This window comes from Triturus cristatus, chromosome 4_1 (assembly GCF_964204655.1).
Source record: "Triturus cristatus chromosome 4_1, aTriCri1.1, whole genome shotgun sequence".
NCBI classification, from domain to species: Eukaryota; Metazoa; Chordata; class Amphibia; order Caudata; family Salamandridae; genus Triturus; species Triturus cristatus.
The window spans coordinates 1,108,276,270-1,108,289,438 of NC_140585.1; the positions used below are offsets into that span (position 1 = coordinate 1,108,276,270).

At 45.2% G+C, this 13,169-nt stretch overlaps 1 protein-coding gene across 2 annotated transcripts in view; it reads left to right on the forward strand.

Annotated features, from left to right (window-relative positions):
• Positions 1–13,169, forward strand: part of LAMB4 (laminin subunit beta 4) — a 572,267-nt gene that overhangs the window by 326,885 nt on the left and 232,213 nt on the right. For both annotated transcript variants that reach the window (XM_085654108.1, XM_085654109.1), the window contains exon 19: positions 10,915–11,086. In XM_085654108.1, the coding sequence (XP_085510234.1) occupies positions 10,915–11,086 (172 nt within the window). The remainder of the gene's footprint in view (positions 1–10,914; positions 11,087–13,169) is intronic.

The following is a 13,169-nucleotide window of genomic DNA, read 5'->3' on the forward strand; positions in this document are numbered from 1 at the left end:
AGGTTGTGTATTCGGGGTGGGGCTGGTCAGAGGGCTGGTGTGTGTACTGTGGCAGGTGAAGTGGCAGTGGGTGCATGCAAAAGTCTGACTGTGGAGAGTGGGTCAGTGCGGTGGCAGTGTTTGTTGTGGTGTAGAGCTCTTCGATGGAGTAGCTTCTGGGGGGCGAAGGGCCAGGGTTCATGGCGCTGTGTGTGGTCCAGGCGCAGATGGGTGTGCACAGGCTTGCTTTTGCCATGTCTTAGGTTACACCAGAGGTGGGGTCGAGCTGCGGCCTGCATTAAGTAGGTCCTGGGGTAAGCAGGACTTCAAGATACTTCTTAAGAGCTAATATTAATTTTAGGAATGTCTTCAAATGCAATTTTTGGCTTCATGTATTTGTGGATTCCACCACATCTCCAATGTTTGTCTGCTGTACCCCAGCTCTGTATATACCTCTGTTGCAAAGTCCAGGAGAGATATTAAGGCATTACTCATCAGTTCCCAGAGTCTGTTTTCTTTTATTGTCAGCTCCTGGCATCTTCAACTGTTGTAGTGGGGTCCAAAGGGGGCCAGGACAAATAAAGATGGGGCACAAGCCACATCTGGCCCATTCTAGAGATGCCATTGGCACCTGAGTTCACAGTTTATAGGGACCTTCTAAAATGTTTTTCGGAAAAGTTGTGTTGAAGTGTAATCTAAAATGCTGTTGATGAAGCAGTCAGTGCAGTCCTCTGAAACATACATTGACTAGAAGCCCACTCTAGTCAGGGTAAGTAGGTTACACACCTAAGATAACCCCTGCTCACTCATATGCTAGCTTGGCACAGAGCAGTCAGGCTTATCCCAGAGGAAATGCCTAAAGTATTTGTATATACACACACATACAGTAACATAGTGAAAATACTACAACAGGACTCCAGGCCAGTTTACAAATATAGCCAATATTTATCTGAATATAACAAGACCAAAACAACAAGAATCTAACATACACAAATCAAGATATCACTTTTGCAAAGATCACTTAAAGTATAGCTCTTAGAAATCAATAGCTCCAACTGGAGCTATCGTGATGTCATGATAGGTACTAATCCAGCAGTTCAGCACCGACCATGAGAAAGTGCGGGCTGGCTATGGAATCACATGGACCCCGATTCAGCACCTTGAAAAACAAGGAAAACAAAGATGTTGTACGGCATCGGGGAGGTGAGGCGTTGTTGGGCCAGTGCGGGTCTATTCCTTTCTGCCACAGGGGAGGTGCGGTGTCGGTTTCTTAGTGCTAGGCTGGGGGGGTCATACGTCAGTTCCATTTGCTGCAGGGGAGGTGACGCAGCGTCGGCGGCGATGCATCGGTTCCTTACAACAGTGCAGTGTCAATGAGTTCGGGAGGCCACACATGTCAATTTTTTACTCCACGGTGTCATGGTTGGATCGCTGGCGTCGACAGGCATTAGAGCTGCGGTGTAAGTCAGGGCAGTGCGTTGTGCTCTTCATGAACGTTACCTGTGGCTCCGGTTCAGGCAACAATGTGGCGTCGGTGCTGAGCGATGTAGTCGGGGAGGTCGGCTGCGGTGTGAGTCGTGCAGTGGGTTGTGCTCTTCTGGAGCAGTACGCTCGGCTCCGGTGCAGGCAACGGTCTTGATGACGGAGTCAGAGTCGATAAGTTGCTGTCATCTGCAACCCCAGGCCTGTGGTGTAGGTCGGGTGGTGCATCATGCTCTTTGCGAGTGGTGCCCTTGGCTCTGGAGCAGGCAGCAGCATCGCTGATGGCATTTGGGTTGTTTTTCTTGGGTTGTAGCACCAACCACACGATTCCAAGGGCCCAGGAACTGGATTTGGCACCACTTTGCAATCAGGACTCCCACAGCGACGTCCAGGAGCTGTTAGCAAGATGCAGATGAAGTCTTTCATGGCCCTGAAACTTCTTAACAGGAGACAAGCACACACCAAGCCCTTGGAGAACCTTGGAAGCAGGATGTAGAAAGCAAAGTACAGTCCTTTCACTCCCAGGACGCAAGCTGCTGCAACAGGCCCGCACAGCAAAACACCCAGCAACCAGCAGTATCTCTTGACAGCAATCCAGCTCTTATTCTTGGAAGAATATCCTCAACTCAGTAGTGTTCTAAAAATATACGGTCACAGGTCCAGTACTTATACCAATTCCAGTATTTGATGTAGGCACACTTCAAAGTAACATCTTTGTAGTGCACAATACCCTACCTTTCCCTGCCCTGGCTCCAGACACACTACAGGAGAGGGGAGACAGCTTTGTGCGAGGACAAGCACAGCCCTATTTAGTGTCAACTCCTCCCACCACTCAGCCTGGTGATGAGCCATCAAGATATGTAGGGCACACCTCTGCTCCCTTTGTGTGACTATCTACAGCGAATGCACAAACAGCGCAACTGTCATCCTGGCCGAGGCATGTATTCAGCAGACAGGCAGAGGCACAGAATGGTTAAAGTAAGCATATTACTACTTTTTAAAAGTGGCATTTTCTAGCCAGCAGTTTAAAAATCAACTATACTAAAAGATGTATTCTTAAAGAGTCCAAAGACCAACAAACTCCAATTTTCTATCAGCTCCCAATTGGAAGATACACCTGTAAAATGTTACAAGGCAGCTCAAATTGTAAACTATGGGAGAGATAGGCCTTTCTGTAGTGAAAAACAAAATTAGCAGTTGTTGGACTTGGCCCTTTTGGCAGGTTCACCCCTAAACTATTTGCCTTTTAATGTGACCTGATGTTAGTTGTTTTAGGCATCTAAGCACTTTAGCACTGTGTCCCAGTGTAAAGTGCGTGCGCTCTGTGTTACCTTTAGTGAGACTGGCCTGCCCTCCCATAGGAATGCATAGGGGATATGTCCATGGTAGTTCCTGATGTGAGAGGAGTGCAGGGTCGAGTTTGGTATGTGCGAACTCGTGAGAATAAATGCTGCGCAATGGTGTGCGCAGATTTAGTGTGACTGGTGGAGAAGTGCCACTTTTAGAAGTTGGCATTTCTGTGTACAGTGTGATGTGAATTGCCTGTCTGGCTTGTGAGTGACAGGGGCTGGATGGGGTGGGGAATTCCAGTAGCCAGGATGGGTCTGCCTGGTGGTGAATGGAGAGATCTGCATGCCGATGGGAGGGAGGAGTTGCACCTGGGACCTGAATAGGACTGTGTCTTCCCTACACAATGCTGGCTCCACCTCCTGTGGTGCGTCTGATGTCCCTAGCCTGTCCTGTGAATAGGGAGAGGGGTTGAGCAAAACAAAGTGCTCCAGAATCAGTTGTAACTGGTTCTCCCCATGCCCTACAGTTGGTAACAAAGGAAATGTGTGTATAAGAAGGGGCTGTGACCCCATGTATGGTGCTCTCTGCTGCTCTGATCCTGACGCTGGGGGCTGCTGCTGCTGGGCTCCAGGAGGAACCGCCACAAGGGACTGCCTCCCTGCTGGAGGGCCCTGTGTGCTGGGCAGCCTGAGCCCGGCCTTGTGCCCCCTGAACTTGGCCTCTACTTTGAAGGGGCGCTTTGCTCTTTATTGCTGGGAAGAGAGCGCCTTTCCTGACCCTGGACTTTAACTCTAGCGCCTTGGGAGCATTTGGCATTTATTTTTGAAGAGCGCTTTGCTCTCTAAAGCTGAGGAGCAGTGCTTCCCATCTCAGTTGCAGCACGGAGCTGCGATCCTTTTGAAAAGGGAATCCCCGGCGTGGAGATTCCCCCACAATCCCCTGTATTCCAGGAAGCGGGTGCCCACCCCGCATCACAGCCGCTTTTTAGCATATTTGAGCAGACAGGTGCCTGCCCCGCATTTCTGCCGCCGTTTTCCTTTGTTTTGTAGGCGGGAGCCCACCCCGCGTATTCGCTGTTATTTTCAAATACTCCTAGCGGGTGCCCACCCGCAGGCGACTTTAATTGAACATATCCCCTTAGCGGGTGCCCACCCCGCAAGTGACTTCACTCAAAACGGGAGCCTACCCCGTACTGCTGCCGGAGGGAGCCACCGAAACCCGGAGGGCCGCCGCGCTGCCCGCGGCGACCCGGAAGTGGAACTCGGCAGCCTTGGTTGCGGGCGGGACTTGAGAGGAGCCTGGAAGAGAAGCGCCGGTCGGAACACAGGCGGAGCCGTGCCTGTGTTTCAGGAAGCGCCGCGCCCAAAGATCCAGGCGGGAGCCCACCCCGCACTGGGACGTGCTGCCTTGAAGGTCTGGAGCTCGGCAGGCTCCGCATCCAAGTCCCGGGTCCCAGGAGGGGGCCCGGGTGAAGAGAAAGACCCGCCACATGGACGAGACCACACGCCAGGAGCCTGGTAAGGAGAGGGCTCGGGGTGGTTCCTGTCCGTATTAACTCCCGAGCGGCCCCACTTGGCAGCGGGCCGCTCCAACGAGTCCCGCCTCTCTTTTACAAAGGGGGCAGCGACTTGGGGGCATAGTTGATCCTCAGAGCCTACATGGCTCCAACGACGGGGCATAATAGTTCCATGAGCCTATGTGGCTCCAACGAAGGTGGCATGGTTGTTCACAGAGCCCCGTGAGGCTCCAACACTTTGCATATTGGTTTTCAGAGCCCCGTGTGGCTCCAACTAAGGGGGCCTAGTTGTTTACAGAGCCCGTGAGGCTCTAACACTTTGCATATTGGTCTTCAGAGCCCCGTGTGGCTCCACAGTGCCAGAAGGCCCAATCTTTTTCTTTACGACGGCCTGAGTACTTCGGGAGATAGTGGGCTCCATGGGACCTGATTATTTCTAGAGCTGTGTGTGGCTCCAACGTTTTGCCCTTTGCTTCTATGGGCCATTGAGGGCCCCTGCCTCATTGTTAACTCTCACAGCTGCCCAGCAAGTAGTGGGCAGCTGCACCGTTTAGGCCCCCAGACTATTGTTCTCACCTGCCCAGCAAGTAGTGGGCAGCGGCAACGTTTAGGTTTTGCGCAGGGGCGCACCCCTGACCTTTGCTGCCTAGGCTACCGCCCTGACTCTGGGGACATAGGGCGTTTGAGCCCTTTTTGAGATGGCCAGTTGGACAGGGGGGGACTGTGAGTTGTGTAGGGCGTCAGGCCCTAATGTGATTGATGTTCAGGTGATTATGCCTACTGTGAGTTATGATTAGGACGTTAGTGTCTAATGCGTTAGACTTCTAACATGAGTGTGGTGCTGGGAAATGTAATGTATGTAGAATGATTTACGCACCTGTGTTGATATCTCTAAATGTGCGTTATGATTATGAGGTTGCTTCACATATAATGGTTTATGCTAGTGAGAGTTATTCCCTGATGTAGTTATACTTAGGAGGTTAGGGTCTAATGTGTTTAGACTTGTCAGAGAATTGCATAATGTAGTTATGTTGATGAGGTTGACGTACAATGCGTTTGGCGCCTAATGAGATACTGTGCATAATGTAGTTTATGTTACAGGCTGATGCTAAGAACAATGATTCCCAGTGGTTGCAGGTTGTATGTTTATGATCTGCTGTACTTTGACTAAGTGCGCTTTGTGATGGTTCTGACAGTGGTCCATGTGGCCCTGTCATGTGAACATAATCCCCTGTAGATACTGCCCAGTGCCAGTTGGCACAGTGTATATTATGTGATTATGATCTAATGTGTTTATTATAATACAAAGGCTATTTTTATATATAACCTTGTGTGGAGTTCCTTTTGTGGTGTGCTTGGGGTGTTGTTGCTGTGTGCATGTGCAAACGCTTTACACATTGCCTCCGGGATAAGCCTGACTGCTCATGCCAAGCTACCAAGGGGGTGAGCAGGGGTTATCTTTGTCGTGTAACTTCCTTGCCCTGACTAGAGTGGTGGTTTCTGCCTGGCTTTGGCGCAAGCCTTAGCCAACCAGAAATCCTATTTCTAACAGCAGTATTTCACTATCAGGACATATAAAACACAGAAGTACATGCCCTACCTTTTAAACATACTGCACCTTGCCCATGGGACTACTTTGGGCCTACCTTAGGGGTGCCTTACATTGAAAAAAAGAGAAGGTTTGGGCCAGGCAAGTGGGTGCACTTGCCAGGATGAAAGGGCAGTTTAAAAGTGCACCCACAGACACTGGGTTTCAGAGGGACAGATTTTATTGGATGTTGCTGAAGGAGTTTGCAGTTCCTTGATAATTCAGAACAGTTCTTTTGATAAGCAGGGGCTGTTAGTAATGCAGCCATTATATTAGGAAGTTTTGCCTTGTCTTATTTGTAATTTATACTAAGTCCTTTGCTTTTGCTAGACAGATCATTCTGAGGTTGGTGTCATACTGTTTCCTCTAATTCATTTCAGCTTGGCATGTTTCAAGTTTCAATTTAGATAGCTCCACAGTAATTCACAGGTTATTTCTTAGTTTGCAGGAAGTCTTTGTAGGTCGGAGAGGAGCAGTAACATTCAGACTATCCTTCAAAAATTGAGTAAAAGAAGAATGTGACTAATTGATATGTGAGTTGCATCTCTGATTAAAACATCACTTAAGCAAGTCCTTAATCCTGGCTGCACTTGATACCTGTGTATTGTTTTTCCCCGATTCCTTTCAATTATCTGAGTTCTAGCAGATGAAAGTTATATTTGTTAGAAGAGAACAGACTAAAAGAAACTGATGAACATGGGAGAGGTAACACGAAGTCAAACATAACATTGTTGCAGCAGGAGAAAACAGCATCAAGTAATTAGCCTTTGATAGGGTAGGCTCGTTGGAAACTAAGTTCAATTTGAAGAATACCTAGTATTACTCGTATTGAGAAGCCTTACCCCGGGGGCCTTTAATCATAAATTTAAATCTACTGGGACTGGCATATTGTTTCTAATCAGGCAATTTGCTTAGCTGGTACATCAAATATATTTCCTGATGTGTTTGAGGGACAATAATGTAAAATAAAAGGATATGTGGATTTTTGAGTTTTGAGTTTTTGAAGCGAAAGCAAAGTGATCAATAGGAATATCTGTTTCAAAACAGTCCATGTTTAGATCCAAGGTTTGATGGAAAATAACCACCACTCAGCTACCTAGCTTAGTACAAACACTTCTCAAAATTGTGAAGCCAGCGGTTACTAACTCGTTTATTGAGGAGTCAGTATGAGAAGTTAACTCTGTTTCAATGAGTAATAAGATATAGGGTTTGCGATCAATTATAATGGCATTAATTGTGTGTCTGTGTGTTACTGTTGATCATGCATTAATCATTAAAACATTAATAATGCTTTGAGAAGCTGGAATACCTTCCATAATCATTAATTAGTTACCAGGGAAGTCCTAGATACAGCTGGCGATGGGAAGAAGGACGAAAGTAGACATAACTCTAATAATAATTCAAGAATAGCTGGAGCAAGGAGATCATGGGTATAGGTGCCAGCTAATAGTTGGTCAGATGATTAAACTAAGTTGAGCTTACCAAAATTATCGAGGGTAGCCGGAGGAAGAGCACCATGGCTTGGAGCCAGGTGCTGGGTGTGTTCAGGCGTGGATGGACTCAGACGGGGTTGCCTTTGGCTAGCCTTCAGCACACTAGTGGTATGCCCACTGCACAATTCCGTGCTGTGAACTGATTTAAATAGGCGGTGCAGCATGTGATAAAAACTAAACTGCAAATCACAATGTCCCTAAAATGGCAGTCAATAGGCTAAAAGAATGACTTCCATTTAGTGAGTTCTGTTCACAAGATCCCAATATCACTAATAAAGTAGTACACCCCTAGCTACACAGTTATAACAATATATACGAACATTTGTGGAAAAAACACAGACATTTTAGTATACAAATCATACAGAATTTGAAGTAAAACACATTTTGAATTATTTTTTTCTAACCCTTTTTAGGGCCTCTCTTCTGGTTCAGATAGTGCAGTCATCACCTTCCACAAAGCCCTATTTATTTGAAAGGTCGTTGGTAACAAACTTGACAAGAAGTGCACAAGCTATCCCACTGACCGTTTGCCTGTGAAGAGAAAAGGTCACTTTAGCCAAATACATAAGAAAATAACTACATGTATTCCACCTGTATTCATCCACCTTCTCCTCTCCCCTGTCACCATCCGGTTCCTGGGCAAAAGAAAAACGGGAAAAAACAGGTTGGTGGCCTCTCCAGCCCGCCCCCACCCCCCGGTAAGGACAGGGACACCCCTTTGGGTCCTCAGCTGTCATCGCCTTCTTCATTATTAGTATTAGGTATCAAGGAGAGAGAGAGGAACAAGACAGTTAGTTCTCCTCCCCTAAGGACATGTATACAATCAAGAAGAACTAGCTAATGTACATGAAGCATCAAGAAGTGTGTTTTCGTAGAGGAAAGAAAAACTATTTCTTATGAAAGCCCTCACCCACCAACCTAGTTGGTAGCATGCTTCATCATCGGGCCCCATCCCGGTGGCACTGAGCGTGCCCGGGTGTGCTGCAACGCCTGTTTACAGTGGAGCTGGTATTTCGGTGCTTGAGTGTGCAGTGATAGTGTGTGAGTGTAAATTAAAAAATGTCCTTTGGTCCCACTACCCACAAGGGTTGCTTTAATAAATGGGCCTTTGGCACTATTAAAAGCAAGGCGGTGGATGTATACGGAGTTATCTATGGTCTCCCACATCCAGTGTGGTCAACATGTTTCTGCCAGGCCTTGACTATGATCTGGCTTTCTTCAGGATCTTTTTTGTGTAAAAGGTGAGGTCAATTTAAAGTATAAGCAACTGGATATGTGCGGCACTCGCTAAGGTGCACTATGGGTAAGAGGGGCGTTCCCTCTATGGTTTGTTACTCTTGTGATTAACAGATAAAACCTCATGAGTATCTGGCAAATGGGTCTGGCTTATAGTCACACTTTCATCAAAGCTCAGGACCCTCGTCAAACCTACTTGGTTGCATCTATATTCTAACTCATGTACTTCTCACCTCTCTTCCCTCATTGGTCTCTGTAGTGGGGAAGACCCTCTCCCTATAAAATGAATGGCTCCTTCAGAAGTTCCTGCAACATTTTCACATACTGTTGGCCATGTTACCGTGCATCTGCCGAATGTCCCATAGGGGTTTCTGAGCCTACAAATCTCCATCCAGTAACAGAACCCGGATCCCCAGAAATGAAGCGAGTAAGAGCTTACACAAGGTGTACGCATTTTAGCTAACTTCTTTATCTTTACATAGGGTCATTGGCCACTCCAGTCCCATCCGAAACAGATCACACTAACTTCTGCATTAGTTACGATTAATGCACAGGCATGCACACTGACCAATAGACTGAGCAACCCAAACTCATTCCTATAAAGGTTTACCATGAATTCATTGCTGTTACCAATGTCTGGCTGTTCATGGTGTCTTATGTTAAAATGATCAAATCTGTGTCAGTCATGATTGGCTTTAGTTGTAGACTGCAAAATATTAATTTAAATTTAGTAATAGAACCTGGTATCCCAGAGCAGCAGGTGGAATTTCCATGAATGTGGCTAATTTCTTAAGTGGCTTGGTATTAGACTAAGAAATGGTGGTTTCTGTTAGGAGTTAGGGCTAGTGTCAGATGTTGGAATTAGGGTTAGGGATTGCAGTTAAAGTTAGTAATGGGGATTACCTTAGGGACAGAGACGTTTAAAGGCATGGGCAAAGTGGGCTCTGGCCCAGGGCACCAGCCTTTCAGCCCCCCCCCCTGATAGTGACAGCTCTGTGCTGATGATCGTGAATAATTCTTAAACAGATGGTTTTAAATATTTTCATTTTTTTTATGACTGATGTGTGAGTCTATTGCAGACCTTTTGCAGAGAAATGTTATGTTTATGATTTGTGCAACATCCATAAATTTTTTGTCTTAGATCAAAACAGGACCTCACCTATGAGGGTGTCACAGAGATTATTTGCAGTGATATCAGTGAGCTGCGGCTGTGTTGCAGTATTGAAAACACATGTTACTATCCCTGAATAATAGATGCAACAACGTTAGAATTTGGACAAGTGAGCTTTTGCACTGTCAGTGGCCTGGGCAAAGAGGGCATGAAAGAGCTGAAGTTGGATCATAAATTTAAAGCTGTTCCGAACAGGGCCCCCCAAAATACGATTGGCCCCGGGTCCCCAAAATCCTTAAAATGTCCCTGCTTAGGGGTGAGGTTGAGGAGAAGATTTTAAGGGTTAGAACTGGAGGGCTTGAATTTTGGGTGTTGTGGTTGGGATTGGGAAAGTTAGAGTCCAAGTTAGAGATATGTTTAGGCTTTGTGTTACCTTTAGGGGAGTTGACAATGCATTCACAATTTCATGTGTGAATGTGGTTGTGAAAATAGATATATAGCATGTACTGACGATGTAGTGGAATGAGGATCTGTAGGTGAGAATCTAACTGTTGTCAATGTAGTATTTGTAGCCGTAGTGCCATGGATTTGCATACGCCTGAGCAGAATGTTCTAATTTGCTTATCTTCAGATGGGAGCACACTGGGGTTACATGTACCTTTGTAGCTGTTGACTTATCCTTGGCTACTTCTACCTCTGTCATTGAATATTATATTGTAGCTAGGAAGCCCTTTAACACCTAGGATCTAAATTTAATTTCTGGCAGACAAGTTACTCCATCACAACGGTGATGGATATCCCATTGGCCCAAATATAAATTTAAAAAAAATCCCATTGGATAATATGGGATTTATATTTCGGCAGACGGTATATCCCTCACCGTTGTGACTGAGTAACCCATCCACCAAAATCTAAATCAGGCCCCTCTTCGGTAAATCACGGCGTCCCTTAATAAAGAGAGCCAGTTTCATTCCAGTGAGTCAGTTTCAGTAGGAGCATTCATGGAACCTGTGGCACTGGCCAGGAACCATTTAAGTACATTCAAGGTAATACTGGAAGACCCTTCTCTGAAATTCTCACCTTTACTGCCCAGACAAACTCCGGTGGCCAAATAAATTTAGAAAATCTTTTTTCAGAAAAATATAGTGATTAAATTATATAGATTTTGTGCGGTTATTGTTGTTTTGCTAAACCAAGTATTTTGTTATTACATCCATAGCTTGGACTCGTTGCCAAGACTGAGTCTGTTGAGGATGTGTGCAGTAAGCAGCAATTCGAACAGTACGAGCAGTACAGATGCTTTGAAATTGATCCAGAATATCCATTACATCCCGCAGACTGTGAGGACCTCATAGTGAGCATCTCTGCTCGACTGTACAATGGAGCTCTTCGTAAGTATCTGTTCTGATGCGCTTTTAATGATTTTTCACTACCTATGAAAGCAGAAAGTGGGGCGTGAAGCCTGAAGCCTGAGCTCAAATTATTAGATCCAAAATGACTATCTTTTATTTAACGTAGCACCGCATTAAAAACATCTGTGCTGCATTGCTTGAATGATAGAAAACCATATAGCACCATAACATATATACAAAGGGGAATAGGGATGTCCCCTCAAACTATAGGCCTATAAGCATGTTGGACAATTCACAGAAGGTTTTCTGTAGGCAGGTGTTGTCAAGACTCCATGATTGTATAGAAGAGAATAATATCCTTGAAGACGCACAAGAAGGCTTTAGGACCCAGATCAGTACCCTCAACTTAGGTCTTATACTTCAAGGTGTTATGTTGGAAATATATCACCTTGAGGTGGGACCATCTATATGTGACTTGTATTGATTTTAGAGCAGCATTTGACCTGGTTCTGAGGGACAATCTCTGGGAAGTCCTGGATGAATATGGAATCCCAAGAGATTTACTCTGGATTTTAAGGCCCCTACAAGCAGAAATATACACCAGGGTGAGATGGAATATAGCAGGGGACCTATTGGATAGAATTGATACTAAGCGAGGAGTGAGACAAGGATATGCTTTTCCGTTTATATATGAATAGAGCTGTCAAATGGTTGGCTGAAAGTAGTCATGATGCCCCCAAATCTGCAGGAGTCCCCCTTCCAACCCTTATGTTTGTGGATGACACTATTCACATCAAGAACTTCTATGGGGTTGCAATCAGAATTGAATGCTTTTGTAGCTTTTTGTTAAAAAAGGGGTTAGAATTAAATCCAACAAAATCAAAATGTATTATACTAAATCCCCATCGATCTTACACAGGGAAGGTGACCATATATATGGGGTTTCCCCTTGAGCGGGTTTCACACTTTGTTTATCTAGGTGTTAGATTATCAGAAAACCTGACATGGGGGGCCCAGCCTGAAAAAAGCAAAACCATCTTGCACCAGGAAGCCACTGCAATTGGGAGGAAATATAATGCCACCTCTGGGGGCTTGGTGTCGCCAGCTATCACTTTTTATAGAGCCTTGGGCACTAACAGCATCAATTTACGGTGCCAAGGTATGGGGCTACGTGAAAGCAGAAACCCTCACTAAGTTTATCAGGGCCTTTTTTCAACTTGCCTGTAAGTACGCCTATTCTACCTTTGAGATTAGATGTGGCATTAAATCCTATACATTTGACCACCTTGCTGAAACCTTTGCTCTACTGGCTCAGACTCTGATCCACTGGAGAGCTGGCTCCTTCTAGGGAATCACTCAAGGAGTCGATCGGCCTTGATAAAGAAGTATGTACCCCTTGGCTGAAGTTAAATAGGAAACTTTTCAGTCAGCATAGGAATGGGGGAAATATGGAGTTCCCATATAGAGAAGACTAAAGCAGATGCTCAGAAAGTGAAACAAATGTATTGGGAGGAAGTGATGCAACAGACCTGGAGAGACCAGCTGGAAGGGAGTATATCTGTTCTGTTTTTGAATCACAAATATTTTTCGAGGTTAGAGCCATATTTGGACTTCCAAGCTAAATGCTTATATGTACAATTCAGATGTGGTCTTCTTCTGTTGAGAGGTCACACTTCAAAGTGGAATAATACACCTCCTGATTTTAGATATTGCCCAAGCTACCCACAGATTGTAGAAACGGAAGTACATTTTCTGTTTTTCAGCCCCCTCTACATGGCAGTACATAAGAAATGGATATAATTGCTATGTGTAGACGTATGGGGGTGAGGCGTTATTGGGATGCTTTAAGGATTTTAAAAAGTGACCCTAGGGAACAAATAGTTTTTGCGGTCTCAAGATTTCTTTATTGTGCATGGAATCAAAGAAACAAGGCTCTAATTAACCCAAAGCTGTGACTATTGAATAAGCTAGCTAAGTTATTAATATATTAATAGCTGAATGGTTTTAAGTATATTATATTATATTGGAACTGTATATCTAACTATTTCTTCAATTAATCAACCAAGATTGGATGAAATGATTGAGTTTTTCAGCACTGACTTGAGATGATATCAGATTTATG